This window comes from Saccoglossus kowalevskii, chromosome 10 (genome assembly GCF_978046115.1).
Source record: "Saccoglossus kowalevskii chromosome 10, keSacKowa6.1, whole genome shotgun sequence".
Classification (NCBI taxonomy): Eukaryota; Metazoa; Hemichordata; class Enteropneusta; family Harrimaniidae; genus Saccoglossus; species Saccoglossus kowalevskii.
This window is the reverse complement of record NC_140650.1, coordinates 20,404,236-20,429,393: the sequence shown is the minus strand read 5'-3', so window position 1 is coordinate 20,429,393 and position 25,158 is coordinate 20,404,236. Positions and strand designations below refer to the sequence as shown.

Sequence of the window (25,158 nt, the reverse complement as noted above, 5' to 3'; positions counted from 1 at the left end):
CTGGGGTAGACCTCTCTTAGATTTGTTCATTTCATGATATCTTCAATTCTCTAATTTGGGTGAATATTTTTGTAATTGTTGGTAAAAAGTGATATTTTCGACTTCTTGTTAAAAACCTCAAGTCCAATTGCTTTGATATTACATATATAGGTACTACATGTGGACCTTTCTCAGATTTGTTCATTTCGTGATGATATCTTTAATTCTCTAATTTTGGTGAATATTTTTTAGCTCCGCTGTCGACTTTGTCGAGCGGAGCTTATCATATGAGTGATTGTCCGTCGTCGTCCGTGTCAATGTTTTACTTTTTCGACTTCTTCTTGAAAACTACAAGCCTGAATGCTTTGATACTTGGTGTATATGTACTTTGGGTAGACCTCTCTTAGGTTTGTTCATTTCATGTTGATATCTTCAATTCTCTAATTTTGGTGAATATTTTTGTCATTTTTGGTAAAAAGTGATATTTTCGACTTCTTGTTAAAAACCGCAAGTGCAAATGCTTTGATAATACATATATAGGTACTACATGTGGACCTCTCTCAGATTTGTTCATTTTGTAATGATATCTTTAATTCTCTAATTTTGGTGAATATTTTTGTCATTTTTGGTAAAAAGTGATATTTTCGACTTCTTGTTAAAAACCGCAAGTCCAATTGCTTTGATACTACATATATAGGTACTACATGTGGACCTCTCTCAGATTTGTTCATTTCGTGATGATATCTTCAATTCTCTAATTTTGGTGAATATTTTTGTAATTTTTGGTAAAAAGTGATATTTTCGACTTCTTGTTAAAAACCAATAGTTCAATTGCTTTGATATTACATATATAGATACTACATGTAGACCTTTCTCAGATTGTTCATTTTGTGATGATATCTTCAGTTCTCTAATTTTGGTGAATATTTTTGTCATTTTTGGTAAAAAGTGATATTTTCGACTTCTTGTTAAAAACCGCAAGTCCGATTGCTTTGATATTACATATATAGGTACTACATGTGGACCTCTCTCAGATTTGTTTATTTTGTGATGATATCTTCAATTCTCTAATTTTGGTGAATATTTTTGTAATTTTTGATAAAAAGTGATATTTTCGACTTCTTGTTAAAAACCAATAGTTCAATTGCTTTGATATTACATATATAGATACTACATGTAGACCTTTCTCAGATTTGTTCATTTTGTGATGATATCTTCAGTTCTCTAATTTTGGTGAATATTTTTGTCATTTTTGGTAAAAAATGATATTTTCGACTTCTTGTTGAAAACTGTAAGTCCGATTGCTTTGATATTACATATATAGGTACTACATGTGGACCTCTCTCAGATTTGTTCGTTTTGTGATGATATCTTCAATTCTCTAATTAATTTATTTTGGTGAATATTTTTGTAATTTTTTGGTAAAAAGTGATATTTTCGACTTCTTGTTAAAAACTGTAAGTCTGATTGCTTTGATACTATTCATATTGTTCATTTTCTAATCATGTCTTCAGTTCTTTAATTGAAATGTGCATTGCTAACAGCGGAGCTATCTCAGCCGATAGGCTGCTTGTGTCATTTTTGGTAAATAGTGATATTTTTGACTTCTTGTTAAAAACCAAAATTCCAATTGCTTTGATATTACATATATAGGTACTACATGTGGACCTTTCTCAGATTTGTTCATTTTGTGATGATATCCTCAATTCTCTAATTTTGGTGAATATTTTTGTCATTTTTGGTAAAAAGTGATATTTTTGACTTCTTGTTAAAAACCACAAGTCTGATTGCTTTGATATTACATATATAGATACTACATGTAGACCTTTCTCTGATTTGTTCATTTTGGGATGATATCCTCAATTCTCTAATTTTGGTGAATATTTTTGTCATTTTTGGTAAAAAGTGATATTTTTGACTTCTTGTTAAAAACCAAAATTCCAATTGCTTTGATATTACATATATAGGTACTACATGTGGACCTTTCTCAGATTTGTTCATTTTATGATGATATCCTCAATTCTCTAATTTTGGTGAATATTTTTGTCATTTTTGGTAAAAAGTGATATTTTTGACTTCTTGTTAAAAACCACAAGTCCGATTGCTTTGATATTACATATATAGATACTACATGTGGACCCCTCTCAGAGTTGTTCATTTCGTGATTATATCTTCAATTATCTAATTTTGATGAATATTTGTCATTTTTGGTAAAAAGTGATATTTTTGAAATGTTGTTGAAAACAGCAAGTCCGATTGCCATACATACTATACATATTGTTCATTTTCTAATGATATCTTTCTGTTCTTTAATTGAAATGTGCCTTGCTAACAGCGGAGCTATCTCAGCCGAGAGGCTGCTTGTTTATTATTGACATACATATAGTTATATATGTGAGCATATAATTTCCCAGAAGTTCACCATTATTTAAATCACCATGAACAATTTTGCTGTATCTGCTGTTCACAGACATTATTCATGAAATTTTTTTTTATATTTTGATAAATCTTGCTAAAACAAAGGTACTCCTTACTTTAATAACAATATTGTGCATTTTAATCAATATTTAAGATACTTGAATATTGACATATTATTCCATATTTTCAGATTTACCAACTTGAACAAGATAAGAAACGAATGACAAAAGACATGGACAAGCTGAGACATGAAAGAGATATACTACACAGAAAACTAGGATCTTATAAAGATGAAAAAACAACATTTTTAAACCAAATTGAGGAGGCTAAATGGCAAGTTTGTCAAAAATCTGGTGAGATATCGCTGCTGAAAACGCATCTAAAAGACAGTAAATCTGAAATAAGTCACAAGATGAATGAGGTGATTAATATGAAGTCTAAATTAAAGGACGCTAAAATGGTGCTCGGTGAAAAGGAAAATGAAGTATGTATGTTAAAGGAAAGGTTGTCACAAAAAGATGAAAATAGTGTGCAGGGAGATCTGAGTGAAGAAGGGGACAGTATTGACAAAAGTATTGCGAGTGATGTGAATGATGCTGTAGAACAGTTACAAATCAAACTTTGCCAAAAAGAAAACGAGCTAAGTTCTGAGAAATTTGAAGTTGTGCAACTACAGGAGGCTAGGGACAGGCTTGAAAAGCAGTTGTCAGAAAAAGAAAAAGAGTTTGTAGCTTTTCAGGAATCTATGGGTCGAAAAGGGAACGAACTTAGTCAATCGAAATGCGAGATTTCATATCTACAAGAAGTTCAAGAGAAATTAAGTCAACAGATTTGTGAAAAGAATAATGAAATAGTTGATCTCCAGGATAGTTTGAAACAGTTGCGAGAAAATGATGAAGTAGTGGCAGTTATTAGGGAGAAATTATTGCAACGTGAACGCGAGGTTATTGCATTAGAGGAAAAACTAGGTCAGATTGAATCTGAGAAGGATAGTGAAGTGTCTACGCTTCATCGCAGATTAAGCCAAAAAGAATGTGAAATTTCTGCAATACAAGCCAAGTTTAACCAAATAGAAAGGGAGAAACTTTTGTTGCAGTCCAAAGTTGCCAGGCTAAAAGACAACAATAATGTCGGAACTCAGAAACTAATGGAACAGGATATGATGAAGCTACAGGTGCAAGTCACCAAGCAGGAGCGGCTTCTGCTGGAACAGAACAATGAGTTGTCACTCCAGAAACATAAACATATGAATGAAAACAAGGGACTGCAAACGAAACTCTCAAATATGGAAAAGGACTGTTCCAAGTGGCATGAAAAGGTGATTCAGAGAGAGGGAGAAATCAAAAATGTGCGTGAGAAATTAAATGCCAAGGAGAACGAAATTGCTAGGTTGAAAGGCAAACTAAACCAGCATGAGGGTCGTGAGGCGAGTATTCAGAGTCAAAATCTGTCATTGAAGCGAGACATCGGCAACCTTAAAGAAGAAATTCAGACTTTAAAAAGTGAGAAAATTGCGCTTGAAGCACAGTTAGAAAAAGCCAGGTCTGAAACAATCACAGTGCAGAGAAAGTTTGAAAAAGTCACCAACGAGGTACGCGGTCTAAAAAACCAGATGGATTCAACATTACATAATGGACTAATCAGCCAATCAGATGATGTCAAAGAACCGCCAAAAAGTAGCGTGATTATAGACAATCTTCAGACTGAGGTTCAGAAACTGAAAACCGAACTAAAGAAAACAAAAGATCTGAATGAGGAACAGCAGTCATATTTCGAAAAAGAACGCGACACTTGGCAGGAAGAAAAGGAAAAAGTGATTAAGTATCAGAAACAGCTGCAGTTGAACTATATACAAATGTTCCGTAAAAACAAGAATCTGGAGAAAGAAATCCAGCATCTTATGGTGGAGTTTGAGAGAAGGCATCTAAATGAGGTGGTCGATCATGTCTAAGTTTATAATTACAAACACAGTACTGCCAATGCTATGTGCAGCAAAATGATGCAAATTTAAACCTTTTGCACATTTTCATGTACATTGTGAAAATCAATGACGCAACTAATTTCATTTTCCCTTTTCACATGATGAATCAAAATTTTCATTTGCACTCTTTTTCGAGGGGGGTACTTGAGTAAGCGCCCACCCCTAAAAAAAAAATCGTGATTTTCTGAGTTGAAGCGCTAACGCGGCCGAGTACGGTATTTTTTACAATTTCTTTCTTAATTTTGGACCTTATGGACATAATTTCTCATTGAATTTGATAAGAATTTTGAAAAAATCTTGGAAAAAAATATGTGAAGTTGATTAGTGAAAGTGTCAAAAATTGACTAGCTATCAAGGGGTTAATATTAATGGACTGACAATGTAGTTGCTGAAAGTGACTGCCAATTGTGTTAATTAATCTTGTATAAACCTTTATAGTGTATTGATTACTAAAGCCACTTCTATAGATATTGACTGACCTCCGGTGTTCAGATTGGTCATTATCATTTCAGTGGTTCTAGTCACATGTTACTTATTATTATGACACGTGTTGAAAGTTGTCTGTGATTGGTTGGCGTGTTAGAGTGGGTGAGTTTTTCTTTGCAATAAGCTTCAAAGTGTGTTTGCGTATTGGTGTAATTTGATTGGTTGTTATACAAGCATAGTGGGCTTTTAACGTTTTCACCACCAGCTCCCTCTTTTCATCATATCACATCATTATCACAAAATGTTTCTATTTATAGTCTGAATTTTCCTTCAGAAGATTGGACAAAAATAGCCAAACATTTTTTAGTAGAAACTGAAAATTTACTCAAATTTTGTCTGTTGGCTCCAAAATTAGGGTTCATTTCCAGAAATATTGAAGAATATAAGATAAAAAGTGCAGAACAATTTGGGCAAAACGTCTAGTGGTGAAAAGATTAATAGAGCAAATGCACTATAGATTGTCACAATTTCTGATTATAAAATCACAAATTATTTATTTAGTAGAAAGTCACAAGAGAAGACAAATTTGAATCAAATGCAAACTTGATCTTAAGATTGTATGCTTGATGTGTAGCACCACAATGTGTTTGTTCTGTTAGAATCACATGATCCCGGTGACATCTTGGAATACGATGAGCTGGGATGTTTCAACTTATCGAGTTATTAACATACATCTTTGCTAAATTTAGGATCCAATGAATTTTGCATAAGTTCATTTTCTACAGAGGGCTTGCAATTACAAATTTAGCGATATTAAGGTGCATGTCAAAATCAAGATTGATTCTCGGTGTGTTATGTGTAATATATAGAGTATGGATATCTGAGTATGGGGTTTCCCGTATGCAAGATTTACAGTTATGTTATATCTCTCTTAGAGAGATTTTGCTGTTATATGTAGTTGATTGTACTTCTTTTGTAATACCACGATTTGTAATGAGATACAGTAATGTCAACATCATCATGCTTCTTTATTCTGGAGAACACCTAATGTTTTAATTAAATGTGTGAACTACATGTATGCACCTACAGTGCCTAGCTACAATGCTTGTAATATCTCTTTGCCCATTCAGATTTATCGAGTAGTCACACACTATGGGATGTCATTGGCATCTACGCTGCATTCCACTAACTCACTATCTATATATCAAGGTAATATATAATCCATTCCGATTTATGCAACACTCTTGATCAAGAAATAAAATACTAGCCAGTTTAAATGCTGCGCACAAGAATTCCCCATAATGACCTGATCTTGGTCAGTTTGACGTTTTCATTCGACTAATCAAATCTACAGTCAATTACTGACCTAGATGAGATATTACTAGCATCATACCTAGGCATAGTTGATAGCATTCACATTCAACCAATCAAATCTATGGTCAATATGCAACTTGAATGAGATATTACTAGCAGTGTAGCTTAGCATCGTTGATGACACTTTCATTCAAACCAACAAATTTAAAAGTCAATAGCTGACTATGATAAGATATTACCAGCAGTGTAGCTGGGCATTAAATGAGTGTGGCATTTACCAGGTCAGTACTGTTCAGCTGCAAAGTATTTACATTGTCTGAACTCATAGAAACTCAAGAGTCATTTAAAATTGACCGTAGCTGATGAAAATATAATTCTTGAAATATGTTATTTTGGGGAGACTCAGTGCAAAATCAATTTTGTGAATACCACTATTTTTGTTTGATTTTTCTTGGATATTTTCTGTAATAAATAATTATTATAAACATTTTAGTTTTATAAACAACTGACAATTAGTCTTGGTTGTCAAGTCAATCCTGAAAGGAGTTTATTTTGTAGTTTTGTCATGGAATTTTTTTTTTAAATCTGGTTAATGTGTTTAATTTACATACATAAATTGCTAGACATTTTCATAGCAAATTTTGTATGGTTTGTTGACATTTAATTCCACTTAGAATAGATCACAAATTATTTTATCAGATTAGTACGAGATATGATTTTCATTACCATTTCATAAATGTCCAGTTTTAGTTGAAGCATATCTTACAAACATTGCATACAGTCATGGAAGTCAGCAATCCAAAGATCATAGTCTCTACTTGTAGGCTGGTAACTTTTGTGACTATCCTTTTTTCCTTGACAGCAAGTCTTCTGTAAATTTGTTTTTCTATATCTTATACTTTTCTGGTGCTCATCCTACCATCTTGGTTTCAACTGCTTAATATTTTGAATTATGCTTCCTGAATGCTGCAAATTAACCAGTCACTTTCTGGAATTCAGTAATTCAATGAATGGGAATTTTGGATAGCAAGAATCCATTATTTTAGCTAATCTGTTATTTTGCTAATTTAAGATGTAGCTAATTTTAGAAGAATCTTACACTGAGATTATTGGCACTGACTTAAATATTAGTTAAATCATGGACACATGATTTTGGGACAAAATCCACTAGAATGAAGCACCATGATTTAACTGGTACATTATATTTGTATGACATCTGTTGCGAATTGAGGAGTGCAGGCCAATCAAATTGCCACTGTGAATACGTGTAAGCTTAATTTGTATTCAATTTGTTGCTTTATTTTCAGAATTGTCGGTACTTTGATCTCGTATAGCTTGCCAGCGCCAGGTTACAGCATAAAATTACAACAATTCTAGAATGCTCATTGCCAGTTGAAATTGGCCGTTGTACAAGATTCTGTCAATTCATGCATTAAGTCATCAAATTCATTCAAATGATATGTAGCTATGTTTTACAGTATTCTCCCATTGTGGAATTCATTTCAGTGTTATTTTAGGAATGTTGTTTTCATTTTATAATATGAAATTATGTTCTTAATATTATTGTCAAATTTACTGCCACCTTCCATGAACTTCAGGTTGTCTCATCTGAATTTGGTTTTGATCATAAGCCTCAACAATTGTGGTTTTAAACTTGAGTGCCACCAGAGTTGTACAATGACAATACAAATGTATAACCATATACAAATCTTAATTTCGTCACTCTAAACTTACCACTTTCTTCCCACACTAAAATGATCAAATTTGGAATATTTATACAGTTTTATAGTTTATTTTTCTAGAATTCCTCGTTAGATGTGTGTGATAATTCATTTAGTTACTTATCATTTTGAAAGTTGGTGAAAAACACCAATATTTTGTTTATTTACATTATATTTATTATACCAAATCTGCTATGAATTAATATTGCATAAAAACGAAAGTATTAGGAGTGCTGTGTGGGGGCGCTGTCCTAAAAATAACTTCATCATAGGGCAGCACCTAGTTTACATTGATTTTATTTCCTGCCAATGTGTGGTGCTGCATTTAACGACCCCTCGCCCCAAACTTGTAATTGTTGTGTAGCTAGGACAATGATAGTGTATTCAGGGTATTACAGAGTTTATGTCGCCAAATATATCAGATCTTCCATTTTCTGGAAGCAATTATTGTTTGTATTTAAAGTACTATTGTATTAAGTAGTATAGAACTTGTTTTTAGTTCATACAATTTTTCAGCATTTTTTTTTTTTACAAATTATAAATATTATTTTGTGTTGATTGCCAACAAATAAAATAATAAATTTAGACAAATCGGGTCTCTTCTGTTTTTGTGATACCTTTTGTAGTCTACCGGTAATTTATCCTATTTCTGGCCAGGTGATTGAAGATGTGCTCCAATGAGATTTTGAAATACTTGGACTTGGTCACTCGTTCATAGTATGACTGAATACCAGGACCCAAAACAAGACATTCCATGTTATTTCAATGGATGATTTCTGGCTTTACACCTCACCTTGCAATTTCTGGTTAGCCACTCGTGGTAGCACTTTTTTTCTGGGCCGTTTGAACTGTTAGCAACAACATCACTACAATATTTTTGGAATAAATCCTATCAGCTGAAAGGTGGTGGAACTTGTAGTGATGTACACAATGTGTGTAAAATACATTACAATTTGAACATGCACTCTGCTACGACCTTTGACAGAGTTTTTCAAGATCAAAACATAAAAAAAAAAGGACTTCTTCCAGCTAGTCTTGTTTATTAGTCATTACCATTTAGTTACTCTATTGTGAATAGTTTGATATTTGTTCATATTTTTTGTCATTCTGACTTTTCGTTTAAAACTGACAACTAGTGATTAGTTGCGCGACAGCCAACTGATTCAACGGGTCTTGTAGTTATGCAGTGGGGAACACAACGGTTAGTCATCTGCAGTAACATTGGACAAAACAGACCTTTGTCTTTCCGGTCAGCCTCAACTGAAATGCAGAGAAATGTGTACTAAACCTGTGGTATTGAATCGGGGCTTGAATTAAAAACTTGATTCAACTTTGATTCACTGCAGTTCCAGGAATCACCAATGCGCTGAAGAGACGGTTAATATTAATCTAGATTTTAATTACAATTTTCATCTGGACAAATAAATTTACATATTTAAAAGTAATTTCTCTCTCTTGGACACAATGCCAAAGTACTGCAGGAACAGAACTGAATGAGCTGTAGTGCAACATCTTGCATGCTTTAAAAGCGTTGTGTAGTTGGGACTGTTATCCCACACAAGTGTCCAAGAGGAATAACACTGTATAATAATTCTGCATATGTACAAAGTCCAAAAAATGAAAGGAATATAACTTGCATATTGCTAGAACAGAATAGGTTTGGAAAAACAGCAAAATTGTTCATTACTGTATTTGCATAAATAAATAAGGTGTGTATGGTCAAAATAGGTAAGATTCTGTAATTTAATACAAGCAAATGTTGGATGTTAAATGGATACCTGATGCAGAATTGCATGCACTTCTTTTTCTATGGTTTCACATGGATTGACAAATCTGTGACAATATAAATCATATGCATTCAGTTGAAGGGTGGTGGTCATCACTCCAGGAATGCGCGAGATATGGGTTTCATACGAACAAAGAGGGCGAATTTGACAGTTGCGCAGTCCAACGAGTACAGACTGAGATGTTACCAAGTTTGAACAATATAATTTCTTTGATGATTGGAAGGTATCGAAAAAGTCCCTGGTGGTAATTTGTGCATGTCGTCCCCAGGTTAAAGACTTGTACTCGTGATTTCCATTAGAAAGGCTCATTTAGATTATGGGAAAATCAATGTTTTTCAACACAAATGTTGCATATGCGCAGCTTGACAACCACCGCCCTTTAAAATAAAGTAAAAATAAAATTCCAGCAGCTTATTTCTATGTTCAAAGCTATGATGCGAGTAGTCTACAGCCAGTCAAGCTCAATGTGCACCTGACTAGTTGGAGTTCAGTTTAATCTTTACAAATGGACGGACTCTAAAAAGGCAAAAGTACAGTAAGTAATGATCATCTACAACCTCTTTGCATAACTTGTCATTCCTTAGCATAAATCTATTATTTTTGTTTTTAAGACTTTATAAAGTCTACTTACAAAATGTATCGAATTTGGAAAAATTAGACTCGCATGTATAAACATCTTGCCAGATAAGATATACAGAGACTTAAATAAACTCAATTAAGTTTGGTTACTGCAGTACACTTTTTTTTCATTTGAATTTATTTTTGAAGGGGTATCAGTGAAAATAAATTCAAGTGAAATGATATTTATTTACAGTTTGAACGCAATTGTTGTGGTTTTAATTGAAAATGTGTTACAGCTAAAATAAAAGTACTGTTAAAAATGTAAGTATATTGCTGCTTAAATGAAACATGTCATAATAATTGTTTACAATATAAGCTGTGATTAGCTAATAATTTTCATATCAGCGAATGAAAGTTATTGTTACTTTTCAGCAGCCAAACAGGTATGGTTTAGTATTAAAGTTCATATACCCTGAAAATTGATACAATTAAAAATTTATCACATATTGCATACATCATAACTGATATATGATTCATGCATTAATATTATTTACAGTAACATGAAAAATATCAATAAATCGGAACATTAAATTGTATTAATGAAAAGTTAATTTTGAATTAACTTGTCCCTTCAATTATTATTATATATTAAACACAAATACTACCGTAATCAACCATATAAAGCTCGTATTGAGGGAGAACACTGACAGAGGATATAGAAGCAGGTTTACCAATAATTTTATATGCTGAACATTTAAATTAAAAAAAATTGTATTGTGTTCCATGGATGTTAGATTTACTGCATTTTCTATGACTTAAAGTTGTTTACAATTATTTTTGTATAGGTTGGAGAACTGTTGCACCATTTGTTTACATTGTTGCAAACCAGTAGTATGTGCATACCTGAAAACAAAATTCAGAGCATGGATGAAACATGTGTGATTTCCTACAGCATGCAATAATAATTAGAATGAGGATGAAGATTTAATTTAATTTAATTTGATATCATGGGTATTACCAGTAACTGATATCATGGGTATTACCAGTAACTGATATCATGGTGTAACAACTAAAACATGTGATTCCTTTTAACCAATAAAGGGCTTAGTTGCTAACATCATTAGTTAAATCTGGTCAATGTCTCTTAAATGGGAAATTATAAATTTATTTTTTTTGTTCATATTATACAGCATCTCCACAAAACCCTTTCAGAGCCATAAAAGGACTTTGGCAGTGATTTTACAAAATATTTCAAAATTTCTGTTTGAAAAGTAAGCTTCCTCAGTAATTGCGAGGGGAAAACAAACTATTGAGTTATCGAGGAATTATTACACACAGAAAACTTTTGAATTAAATTTGTCCCAAACAAAGCACAACATTGGATTGGCAGTGAAAGGGTTTGAACGATAGTACACAGCGCCCTCATTTGACGAGCTACAAGAAAAATCTTCAAGGTGTCACTAATTTGCATAAATAATCTAAATCTGAACTCATGGTGGCGCTGTTTACTCCACGTATTTTTCTCAAGAGACCAATTCCTTTTTCTTCGCTTTTTCTTTTAGTTTTAGTTCTTCAAAAAATTTAGAAACTCTTCTGCGGTCAAAGGAACCAGCAAAATCTATGGCTGTCTTTCCAAATTCATTTTTCACATGAACATCAGCGCCCTTTTGAATCAGAAGCTCTACAAGTGACAGGTGGCCATTTAATGCTGCAATCTGTGAGAAAAAGAACAAATCAATGAGATTATTAAAGTATGTCTGGTAGCATGGCTAAATATCTACCCCTCTCTGTCAAGCAGACCTTGATGTAACTCTGAGACATAAAAAAGAAATGGCTCAGGGTTCTCCCCAGGGCATTCCCAACTATTACTGTGAAATACTTTATTTTCGCTTTGAAGTAATTTTTACTATTTTCGCTGAAGGAAAGATTCAGTGAAAATAAAATCCAGCGAACATACCTTTTTTCCTATATTTTACATTCAACTCGTCAAAAATCAGTGAAAATATATTCCACACAAAAGGCCCAAAAAGTCGTTTCAGCAAAAATTAATTCCAGCTAAAATAAAGTATTTCACAGTAAATATTACACTGTCATGCAAATTAACTATTTTTCCTGGGGAGACACTGAAGTCTGGAACCCTAAACTGGGACCATGAATTAACAGCATTAGAGAACCTACATACCATAAGTGGTGTTTTGCCATCATTGTCTTTTGTATTTACATTAGCTCCAGCATTGATTAGTGTTTTAGCTACCTCTGTATTACCACCAAGTGTGCATGCTCTCATCAACGGTGACCAACCAGAATTTCTATCTCTGATATCCACCTGTAAGAAAATGGATTGACATTTACAGTGGGTCTGATCCATCTAAGATATTATAAAACAAAAATATTTATAAACTTTTATAATATTCAAATTTAATATATAAATTATTTAAGGATTTATGTAATGCACTGTTGAATAATTCCTGTGACATCATTTCCAGTTTTCAGAACCGACAAAGATATTTTTCAAGGATTTCTGAGTTGGTGAAATAGGCCACAAATCACATACATAATTAGTGACTCATTATTATCACACTGGAAAACAATGCGTGAAAATTTAACACAGGGAAAAAAATTGGCATGAATCATGCAATCGCATGTCCTGGATGACACACTGCATGTACTATGGAAAACTAATGCATTTGAAAATGAATATACAAGATTTTTTTCTTTGAACCTTTCAATGTGCAAATCAACAATTTTCCCCCCTTCTCCAACGGAGTTCCAAATAGTCAACCCATAAGCAGTTTTAAAGCATAAATTGCCTATTAAGTAGTAATATAAATACAAACCTCATTTTTTAATATTATTAAAATGAAAATGGATGGAGAGAACTGATTTACATATTTTACTGTACACACTTTTAAAAGAAGAAGAAGGAAATAAATTACTTACAGGGCATCCATCTAATATAATCCATCTCAACAATTGTGTATTAGCACTGTCAACTGCCCAGTGCATAGGAGTAGAGCCACCTTTATCACGTACATCCCACTGAGCACCATGTGATTTCAATAGCTTTACAACTTCAATATGACCAGCAAAGCAAGATAACATCAAAGCATTTTTTCCACTGTCATTCTGGAAGTTTACATCAGCCCCATATTCTATCAGCAGCTCCACAATACTGTAAAGGGACAAGAAGATTTGGCTGCTAATGTACTATGTAAATGTATATCATCAGCACTTGAACTAGTCTTGCAATTAACACAAGCATGTTTATTAATATTAAAACGGGAGGGTCATCACCTGCGCACGTGCAAGAATCCAGTCCCAAGCGGCGATAACACTTGCGGAAAACACAAAGGCTCATGGGTAGATGCGCGTTTGTAAACAATGACACGCTATGGCCATCTGACGCATGCGCAGGTGACGACTCTCCCGCTTTAATAATCAACAGTGGCACATTTGTTATATCAGAACTGGATTAAGATTAAGCAGTCATGTTCCTTTTTGTGCGTTCCATTATGCTTTATTGTGATTGGTCATTATAACAATCACGCCCTAGACCCTGATTAAAAATGTAGAGCATTGAGCAGAGTGCAAATATTTAAACGTCTTCAAAAAAGCTGTGTTCATAGCCTGTGGCAAATATTGATGTCCATAACTTCAGTAATAACAAACAAATCTCCCAATCAAAAATACAGTAAAACATTATTAATTTCTCAAAAGACAATTTATCACAAATTTGCAAGTCAGGAAGACCACAAAATTTAGTTTCAGTGAATATTTCATGTAGATATTGTGACTTGATGTCATTCACAAATTTGTATAAACACATGCACCCTTAAAGTGCTACTGATGGGTTCCATGTGGCAGAGACAATGCTACGATTGTTGACATTGATATAGAAGTGACAATTTACAGGCACTTACTTGAGATATCCTTTTTGTGCAGCACTCATCAGTGGACTTAGTCCATACTTATCAGGTACATCAACTTGAACTTCTCCGCTGTCAAGAATGTGACGGACTTTAACTAGATCTTCCTGATAAGCAAATGCTCTATGAAGATGTTCACCTGTCAATGGCTCCCCTATAAATCAAACATACTTATAATATTGAAACCCTGCCTTTGTGAGAATTTTAGACAAAAGGTGATCCCCAACTATACTGCTCATTGAATTATATATATTCAAATGTACAAGGGTTTTCATTAACAGGGAAGTTAAATACATTTTTATACAAAAATGTTTAAAGTGGGGGTGTCATCACCTGTGCATGCGACAGTCTGCCGAAGAATGTCATTGCTTACAAACTAGCATCTACCCATGAGCCTTTGCCTTTGCATTTGTAGCGTACATGCTTGTAATCGTTGCTTGGGACTCAATTCTCGTGCGTGCACAGGTGACGACCCTTCGCTTTTACTCCTTCAATGCCATATTTTTTCCTGTCAAATTGGCAGTGCACAATATTTATTTGCACATTTTTATATATACTGTTTTCTTGAATTTTTTTGTTTGGTCCAGACCGACCAAATGAATATAATATCTGTCACAGGCTATAGTCTCAATCAAAATTGTTGATAAAATAGGGAAATGGTTATGCAGGTTTATTTGGAGAGATGAAAAAAGTTGACTTTACAATTCAAAGGATTAATGATGAGTGATCTAAGTATTACATTTTACCCTTTGATGCAAATACAGCAGAGATTTATTAACAAAATACAAAATAAAAATCATTTTGCCATAGTCATGTGGGAGTCAATGCTTAGTCGGTAGTAGCAGAAAGATAACTACATGTGACTTGGGTTGTGCTAGCTGCACTGAAATCTAAATGATTCTTAGAGTTGTAAATATTACCCCAGTACATGCTTTTACTTCAAAAGCAGCTATATAATTTAGAAAATAGAAAATCAAAGCTATAGAAAATCAAACATCTGTGTTCTATTCAAAGCCTTATTATGTGCAAGAAAACTAATATTGCACTATGTGATCTCATTCCTGCACATGAAAGAGTCAAGCATTTGGAAAGCAAACATATTCTAATTGAACAAATCAAAGTCAAATTGGAAACAAGCACGCTATTTCTACTAACAATAATTGTACTACTAGGCTATATTTAAACAGTGTAATACACTATGCTCAGGAAATGAATAAATTTTGAGAAAAATAGCTTTTTTTTTGTTCGGTTTGGCTCTATTTGAACAGTTATGCATACAAATTGCATTGGGGACAAAATGCAATCTACACTGCAGACGTGAGTAGTGTAAATGAAATCACGCTGTCACATAGCCTTTTTGCTAAAATGCTTTCGCTTCAAATTCCAAATTCGCCCTATTGAGCATATATGCTCGTACATTTTAAAGCCTGTTTGAGCCAAACTTAACTATTGAGAAATTCTGATTGTATATACCAGGTAATGGACACTGGAAACTCACTGATTTAAAAGACAATCCATTGAAGTTTGACTTTCTTTCAATGTCATTGAGCAAAATTTCTAGATATGAAGTCTTTTTACAAGTCTAAATCGATGAACAATTGTTAGCAAATACAGAATACAAGACCTTTTATAATATATAGATGTATCATTTTCGAATTTAAAAAAAAATGGTGGAAATTTTTTTTTATTCTTGTCCGTGCAAATTCATAACTAATATATCACCTAATTGTGTTCGTACCAATCCCCTAAAAACCTGCAGATTTAAATAATTTTGCTGGTTTTTCTGGTTTTTAAATCTGCAGAGCTCAAACTTGCCATGATGGCAATTGCTTCAATGCCCAATCTGACTACATGTGTACCTTGGCACAGGGGAAAAAATTATGAAATTTTGTAACAGAGAATATTGTACTTGCCAGGGTTCTAAGACCCTTACATCATGACATCTTTCACAAAAATTCACCCTTAAATCACCAAATCGAAAAAATATATGTAGCAACAAAGACTTAAAGGTTGTAACTTACAACTTTCTTCTTCACTTGAAGACATGAGTGCAGAAGTGCGAATAAAACAACAAGTACTAAATAGTTCCTGCAGTAGAAGTAGCCAAGTGAATTTACAACAAAACCTTAAGAGTTTATATAGTGACAATTATCCTTCTTCAGGATATCCGTATATGCAAAGTACGCCAAGTGTCACAAAATGCTGGAAAATAGGAAATTACATTCTGAACGTAGCCACAAACAGGAAACTAAATAGCATTATGCCAGGAAAAATTACCTGTCAAGTCTACTAAGTCATATTTTAATGGGTTACCATGAAAACATGCAGGATGTAAAATATAGTTGTGTTCAGTTGTTTCTATGTCAATGCATGCATATCATAACAGATTGTAGTCAATGAATATCCTGTAATTTGTTATTATTTGATTACTTTTATTGCATATCGCAATGTGTGTGAATATGTAATGAGATGTGTGTAATAAAATATTACTATACACAGATTTTATTACAAATCATTACATGTATTTGGCATACTTCTGACATGAAGGATGTGCTGCATGATGGATTTATACGAGGAGACCTTTCTAACTGGTAACAAAATGGTAAGGAGATGATGTACTTAATATTTTTACTAACAAGCACAAATTTCATAGCTTCACAATTATTCAACCAGCACCATCAATCTGACAATTCTTTATTTACATGTTTTGTATGTTTTTGTTTTTTTTTAGCAAAACTACATGTTAGAATGTCTTCAATGTCACCTAACTTGCAATCTAACTTGAAATTTGTTCCTATGTACTTAATTTGCAATATCAATATCTACAAAATACAAGATGAAATCAAAATCCTTAAGGAGCTACTGCAACACAATATGAACAAATTGCCAATTCAAATATATGATTACCACATATCCAAGTTAAGGCAATAAGAGTGACAAAAAGTTAAAGTAATACTGCATGTGACTTAGAAGAGGGTACATTACAGGTTGGTTAAATAATATTTGTCATAATATACTAATATTTGAAATATATAGAGTACCGGTACTGTTTCATGAACCTACTTTATATGATATTTCAAGCCATACATGTAAACCTTCATAATTTAATGTTTCATCAAGTTAATGTCAAGAACTGTCAACCTGAATCGATTTCCACTATAATGATGTTACCGTAAAATCTGTATTAGAAGCCGCATCTTTAATATAAGTCGCACCCATTCATTTTGAAGAATTGAGACCCAAAAATTCATCATTTCTCATACGTGTAGATGCTCTAATAGGAGCCACATCCTCTGTTGCATTGTACCATTTTAATAGAAGCCGCAGCTTCTAATACGGATTTTACAGTATTACGCGGATACTACAAACTACAAGTATGCACTAGACAGTATACAGTCACATTGATCTCTCCTTAGCATTAATTTCGTTGATAGCGTACTTTTAATCAAACAGCCAGACACACACATACATGTCAGTGTAGATGACAAAGACAAAACTTACTCGTAGTTGATACAGTTACTGATGGACTCCATTCACTGTAACCATGGGAATTAGCTGCACGTAATCTGTATCTATATTCTGTTCTGGATTCTAAACCATCAAATAAATGATTCTTTGCATAACCACTGTAAAAGAAATGAAACACAATATACATGTAAGTATCAACATACACAATGTTTACATAGTAATTTTAACTCATCACAAGCTGAAAGCCTCCATGGACATACAAACCCAATTGAAAAATAGAATCAACAGACAAATTATATTTTTACCATTTTTTTTGGAGGGTACTACATGTACATGTATGTGATACCAAATAATTGGTAGAAACAATCTAAAGGGGGATTACAGAGTACAGTCTTGAATGTCTAATTTAATTTAATATAAGAATCTATAATTTGATTATTTCCTATACTGTATTTACTCTATTTAGAAGCACATCTGCAAAATAGCATTTATTGCATGATGCATTGTGGGTCATTAAATCATGAATTTTTTTAACCATTGACCAGACACACCTGTCATTTATATAGTAAATGCACTACATGTATTTAGTTTCTAGTGCAAATACACTATACCTGTAGCAGTATTTTTAGAAGTATTATAAATACACCAATAGCCATATTATTAGTAATGCAATTTCTATAAAAACACTTGGGGAAAATAGTCAGAGCTATAATAGTGCAAGTTGAGTTATTTCAGTCATGTGACAATTTCAAGTTTCCATTTTTTTTTTTAATTAATTAAATGTAAATATTGTATTCTATTAAAAAATACAGCGTAAATTATTGAACACATGAACCAGGGGATCAATGTTGCTTTTCATACAATACAGACACAACATTTGTTCACAGAGTTGTAGTTAAATTATGCAACAATGATTAGGACATTAATTTGAACATAACATATAACCTCTGAGGCTTACTATGTGAATTTAATAATTAATATGTGAATTATTAATGTATTTTGTAGAATTATCAAGATTACATAGAAGTTCATACCTTGTATGAGTTGATAAAAATACAACACACTGGTTTTATTTTTACTTTTACAATATTAATTATTTAATTTGTTTGTTGCAAGTTTAATTAAAACCTTTATTTCCTTTACAGAACTATAAATTTAACTAAATGAACTTCTAAAATTAATATTTGATGTAATTGAACTTGAGCGTCTATGAGCTGCTGAGTGGCTGACTAGACTGACTAACTTCCTACTGCTTCCCGCTATTCCCGATCTCATTGCCCCACCCATCTCATCAATTACTGTCAACGTAACATTGAAGACAGTATTTTCCCTCTATACTATCGAACCGAGGGAAAAGATATGTCTTCACTATACTCTTATACCATTGAATAAATTCCATTACACTTCATTCATTCAATAATGATGGATGAGCCAGAGATGCGACAGCTTTAGACTCCATTAAAGAAAGGGGGAAGTGAAAAAATCTGGGTTAAAACCTCTATGCAACATCAAATATTCAGTAAATATTTTCCCTTTCACACGCAGTCACTGTTGTGCATATCAGCTACTAATTATTAAGCACAAAATGAACCGCCAAGCTCAGCATAGTTACTATAAATAGCGCCACATAGAGTTCAATCTCAGAAAGTCACTGTTTCACTGCATTGGCCTGACAGTTTGTGTTTGTAATTATTATATATTTAACTTTACAGAATACTGACTATAAGTAGTATTGCCCGGTATATGTAGGTGAAAAAATAAGGCAATTTAAAGTAACTGAACTGAAGGTTGTACATAATTTGCTGATGTATGTGATGATGGCCCTCTATAGTTCAATTACAGAAAAAGTAATGTGGATTTTTATCTACATTATTAGGACAACGTCAAAAGATTAAACTTATTCCTTTTAATAGTTTCTGAGTGAAGGGTGTCCCTAAAAAGTTTCAATCCGACAAAATTGATTTTATATTTTTAATGATTCCTTATTGATTAATATTTGACATGCACACTCTGATTGAACGATAAACCAATCATGAAATCTGTTTAATATGATAGAAACTTGTATTTGAACCATTCCTGAAAATGAGATAAAATTTATCATTTTTCCTACATCTTTTGATGTTGTCCCTAAACTATCATGAAATGACATTAAACTGTAGGCAGGCAAAATTAATATTCTTCCCTACTATGTTTAATAATCACAATCTGATTAAAATCCGATGTAGGTATGAGGCTCCAATTTTTTTTTTTATTATAATTATAGTGTTCTATGCTAAATTTTACACATTCACTGGATTTTAATTTAGCGCATTTTCCAGTCAGCGAAAATAATATTTTAATATTTTCCTGATTAAATCTGAAACAAATATACTTGTATAATTTAAAATTGAAAGCAATAAAGAAATCCAGTGTACAAACAGAATAAATAGTTAGGATTATGTTACAGCTGGTGACAAAACATGTATAGTTTTTAGACACAACCTGTAGTTGAATCAATATAGAAAAGAAACTAGGTCAGAATCTGGAAACTAGCCACCATATAGTGTACAATTTGAATGCATATATAGGCCTTCAACTGAGATTTCAGAGTGACCACTGCATTCAGGATTGTCCTTCCAATTTCCATAAACAGGGTGAACATGATATGTAGATGGTGATTTCAATTCATCTTCATGACATTCCAACAATGCACAAGATTTAATTTTAACTTACTATATTTTATTTACTTTTTATTTATACTGATTAATATACTATACTGAAAGAAATGTGTATTTCTAAATGCAAAAAACTATTATTATTTGTATAAATGGGAAAGTTGACAGAAACGTACTGATTATACTGGTAAATTTACCTCCTTTCTCCTAAAGGATAACACTGTGGTGCTGTGATAATGACGTATAACTAAGGTACACTTATAGATAAGCAGATAACACTGTGGTGCTGTGATAATGACGTATAACTAAGGTACACTTATAGATAAGCAGACAACACTGTGGTGCTGTGATAATGACGTATAACTAAGGTACACTTATAGATAAGCAGATAACACTGTGGTGCTGTGATAATGATGTATAACTAAGGTACACTTATAGATAAGCAGACAACACTGTGGTGCTGTGATAATGACGTATAACTAAGGTACACTTATAGATAAGCAGACAACACTGTGGTGCTGTGATAATGACGTATAACTAAGGTACACTTATAGATAAGCAGACAACACTGTGGTGCTGTGATAATGACGTATAACTAAGGTACACTTATAGATAAGCAGACAACACTGTGGTGCTGTGATAATGACGTATAACTAAGGTACACTTATAGATAAGCAGACAACACTGTGGTGCTGTGATAATGACGTATAACTAAGGTACACTTATAGATAAGCAGACAACACTGTGGTGCTGTGATAATGACGTATAACTAAGGTACACTTATAGATAAGCAGACAACACTGTGGTGCTGTGATAATGACGTATAACTAAGGTACACTTATAGATAAGCAGACAACACTGTGGTGCTGTGATAATGATGTATAACTAAGGTACACTTATAGATAAGCAGATAACACTGTGGTGCTGTGATAATGACATATAACTAAGGTACACTTACAGATAAGCAGACAACACTGTGGTGCTGTGATAATGACGTATAACTAAGGTACACTTATAGATAAGCAGACAACACTGTGGTGCTGTGATAATGACGTATAACTAAGGTACACTTATAGATAAGCAGATAACACTGTGGTGCTGTGATAATGACGTATAACTAAGGTACACTTATAGATAAGCAGACAACACTGTGGTGCTGTGATAATGACGTATAACTAAGGTACACTTATAGATAAGCAGATAACACTGATTCTAACTTGGCATAGCAATGGATTGGATAAATGAAGACAATTATAGTATGAGTCATATACAAAGTAATGCATAGTACAGTATTAGTAAAAACAACAAAGCACGCTTGTTTAACAATTTATAGGCATTATATAGGCTGATTAGTTTTACTGCCGATACCTGGGTTACAAGGCATGCACCTAGCAGCCATAAATAGTGGTCGAAATTAATACAGCTAAATCCCTCAGTAGTAATACTACACAACGATTAACGGTTCATAGATCTATTGATACAACTGTTCATAGATCTATTGATAAAACTGTCATGGTAAACAATCATGTTACCATGGTTACACCATGTCTTTTGTGTGTATTTTTTCCTTTTTAAATGAGAAATATGTTCATCATGACAGTATAGGAAACTGTCAGGATGAACACAATTTTTTTTAACATTATCAAGAAAAGTTTTGGCTTAAATATTGCCTCAAACATTTTTCTTTCATATTAGTTCCTTAACTTTTAAACATACACAGAATAGCTGAGCAACAGTAAAAGTTATGTATAAAGCTAAGTGACTGGTGGCATAGAAACATTCATGGGATCAGTGTTTGAAGTGGAAGAGTCAAAAGTTATTACTCCCAGGGGAATTACCATTATTACCTGCATCTCCCAGGTGTGAGGAACTTCACAAAGACTTGCCAATAGAGGTATATTACTTTGTATCAGAAATGGATAGAACAAATTACATGCATGATAAAGCTCATTAATAAAAGAAATAATTGAAAAAATTTTTAAATACATTTTTATGTATTTTTCAATAATTTCTTTTGGATCAATTCCCAATGGCTACAGATCTTGATCAAAGGTATCAGGTTTAACCGTGCAAAGTGCAACTGGTCACTAATAAAATAACAACAAAATTTTATGTCTATACTGCCTATTGTTTTAAAACCTTTAGAAATGTCATGAATTTTGTGAGCCTGGTAAAAATTTCAGTGGATTTTTTTGGGCAGGAAGTCAAAGTTTAATAAACTATGTGAAATATGTAGTCGCTATTAAACCTAAAATTGTTTACTATAGTATTTGATCTATTAGTAGTATTGTTCTCATGTAAATAAGGTTAGTCTATGGTGAAAATACGGTTACAGTATTTCCTCTGTTAGTGGTGTATGCGCTTGTGAATTACAGAGGTGTGTGTATAGTCAAAATAAGTAATACTGTAAAACATGTCTTTTTAGCTAGCATGTTATTTTTGCTAATTTAATCGGTTAATTCATGCATGGAGTCAAATTCGCTAAAATGGCATGTAGCTATTTAAACATGTTTTACAGTATTTTTTATGATTCAGCATACAATAAATTGTACTATTTTAGATATACCGGTAGAAAAACAAAAGACACTTTTTAATTTGATCCATCAAGTTGCAATTATATGGTGACAATCCAAGATACGAGGCAAGTGTTACTGTAAATTGTTCAGAGGTAGGAATTCAGAGGTGGGAATGCAAGAGCAAAATCCTTTCACAAAAGAAGGTCTTATATTGTTGTTTGATGTTCTAACTTTAACCCTCTGAGCGCTATTCATTTTTTCCATCCAGATTAAGAAGATTCAACATTTTCCCTGTTTTCATGCACTTTTTCTATATTTTTTTTTGATGATTTCAGACCAAATGGACATAATTTCCTATTGGCTACAAGTTTTGATCAAAATTTGAGATTAATTGTAAAAAAAAATTCTGTGGGTGTATAATTTGTGAATGGTGACATAAGATGACTTTGGCTCTCAAAGGGGTCAAAGGTTAATGGAGTCCTCAAGTTTTACAGGTTTAAAACAGATTTATTCACTCGCCTATTTAGACACAGTACACTCATCTGTAACTTTAAACACTGCCAGGATTTTAACATACATAGCAGAACACGTTTTATATACAGGTTCTATGAATCACAAATGTAATACTTTAATTTGAAAAGAACTGCAATTGTGTATAAATTATGCATGCACTATTGCACAGCATTTATATTGCATAGTTTGAAGTAATAATACAATAGTTACATACTGGTGTCAGGCTTTCAGGTATTCTGGGTTGATTGTGTCTGTGTTGGTATTATGTATATGCCTGATTTGATGGGGGTAATTTGTGGCTTTTAATAGCTTGTATTTTTTCTTAGTAGGGGGGTAACTACGTGAGTGGAATGACAGTGATGGTGTTGTTATTGTTCTATATAACAAGCTTTTGTACTTGTATCAGTTACATGACTAGACTTCCAATATATGGCTTTTAAAATATTAATTGGACATATTTAAGCTGCACAATGGCAAATTAGCAAACTAGGATTGTCACATCATTTATATTTATTTCTAAAAATACCATTAACTGATTGAAATTGTGAAGGAAATTTTTTATATTTCTCCAGGAAATGACAAAGACACGGAATAGTTTCCTCAAATAACAAATGGTTTATTAATAGTTTTGAGTTTTTGCCATGTTATTTAATATTGGGTATGACTAATGTCAAAAAAAGGTGCCTGAAAGATAGATAGCTGTTATGTTTGATACTAGTTCACAGAAAAAAATGGCATGAGAACCTGACCTGATAAAGTTTATTTGCAGTTTGAATACTGAAAGGTGTAGCTGATAGTGAAAATACTCATCATTATCCATTTCTTGAGTCTACTAAAACAAATCCAGAACTGTTTTCCACTGTAAAAGTGAGATCATCATACACATTCCCAAATCAATCATGTGGAAATTTAACAAAATTAAAACACCACAGATGCTATTAAAATTCCTGTTTACGAAGAAAATTCCACGAAATAAGTGAAGCTGAGTGGTTGTTTACACCCACCTGTAGATGCATTAAACACATTCTTACACACAAGCCTACAGTCCAGTGATCAACAAGTCATTTCAAATTACACAGTCACTATTGCAATTAGTGGGAAATTTATTTTTGTTTAAAAATAAAGTAATATGACTAAAAGGCAGAAAGCTATTCTGTTGCCTTTGATCCAATCACAAATTGAATTGCCATGGAAATGTACCAAATGTGAACAAAAACACAATTATGCAATCATAGATAATTATTGGTCATATGAATAAATAAATAAATTGTTTCTGAATCATATGTAGTGTACCGGGGAATATGATCAGTAATTCAGAGTGAATATTAGGCCAGTCTAATAATAATAAAAATGAGAATCATTAAATGTTCTAAATTTGAAATCTTATATTTATGCAATGTTTGTACAAAACTAAAGTGCATCATAAATAAACGTGTGTCAGCTTATTTGTTATGAGATGACACTAATTACCAAACGCTTCAGCGTGGTATTAAGAGTTTGTTTTCAGGGGTGGGTGATACCAAGGTGGGAAATGGATGCACATATGGGGTTAATTCCTTGAATTGCAATATAGAGGGTTCAGGCTGAAATACATATATATAGTGTTTCCATGTGTCGTCTGATATTTCTGTAGCATTCTGCTGCTGTAAATAATGCATGATTTGTTCCGAAATTCAGTATATTTTGTGTATTCCAGGGTTATTCGTTTTTTGCTGAAAACACCCCTATTTTTTAGTGGCAGAGTCGAATAGTCTCACTCCACTGGGAAATCTGCATTGTTGCTTGAATGTGAGTTAATTAAACACATTTTCCAGACCGGCGAAAGAGTATGCAACAGCCAATTTTAACAGCCTGTCACATGATTTTAGTCTGAATGTCAACATGAAAAGAGGCT

General features: G+C 32.9%; 2 protein-coding genes across 3 annotated transcripts in view; one reads left to right on the top strand and one right to left on the bottom strand.

Moving 5' to 3' along the window:
• Nucleotides 1–8,430, top strand: part of LOC102801947 (uncharacterized) — a 53,947-nt gene extending 45,517 nt beyond the window's left edge. For both annotated transcript variants that reach the window (XM_085504350.1, XM_085504349.1), the window contains exon 5: nucleotides 2,588–8,430. In XM_085504350.1, the coding sequence (XP_085360476.1) occupies nucleotides 2,588–4,348 (1,761 nt within the window). In that variant the 3' untranslated portion in view covers nucleotides 4,349–8,430. The remainder of the gene's footprint in view (nucleotides 1–2,587) is intronic.
• Nucleotides 8,431–9,217: 787 nt separating this feature from the next.
• LOC100373728 (fibronectin type 3 and ankyrin repeat domains protein 1-like) overlaps nucleotides 9,218–25,158 on the bottom strand; it is a 49,856-nt gene continuing 33,915 nt past the window's right edge. The window contains exons 3-7 of the mRNA XM_002737869.4: nucleotides 17,615–17,739; nucleotides 14,108–14,267; nucleotides 13,128–13,359; nucleotides 12,370–12,513; nucleotides 9,218–11,902 (exon numbers count right to left, since the gene is read on the bottom strand). Of these exons, the coding sequence (XP_002737915.1) occupies nucleotides 11,711–11,902; nucleotides 12,370–12,513; nucleotides 13,128–13,359; nucleotides 14,108–14,267; nucleotides 17,615–17,739 (853 nt within the window). The 3' untranslated portion in view covers nucleotides 9,218–11,710. The remainder of the gene's footprint in view (nucleotides 11,903–12,369; nucleotides 12,514–13,127; nucleotides 13,360–14,107; nucleotides 14,268–17,614; nucleotides 17,740–25,158) is intronic.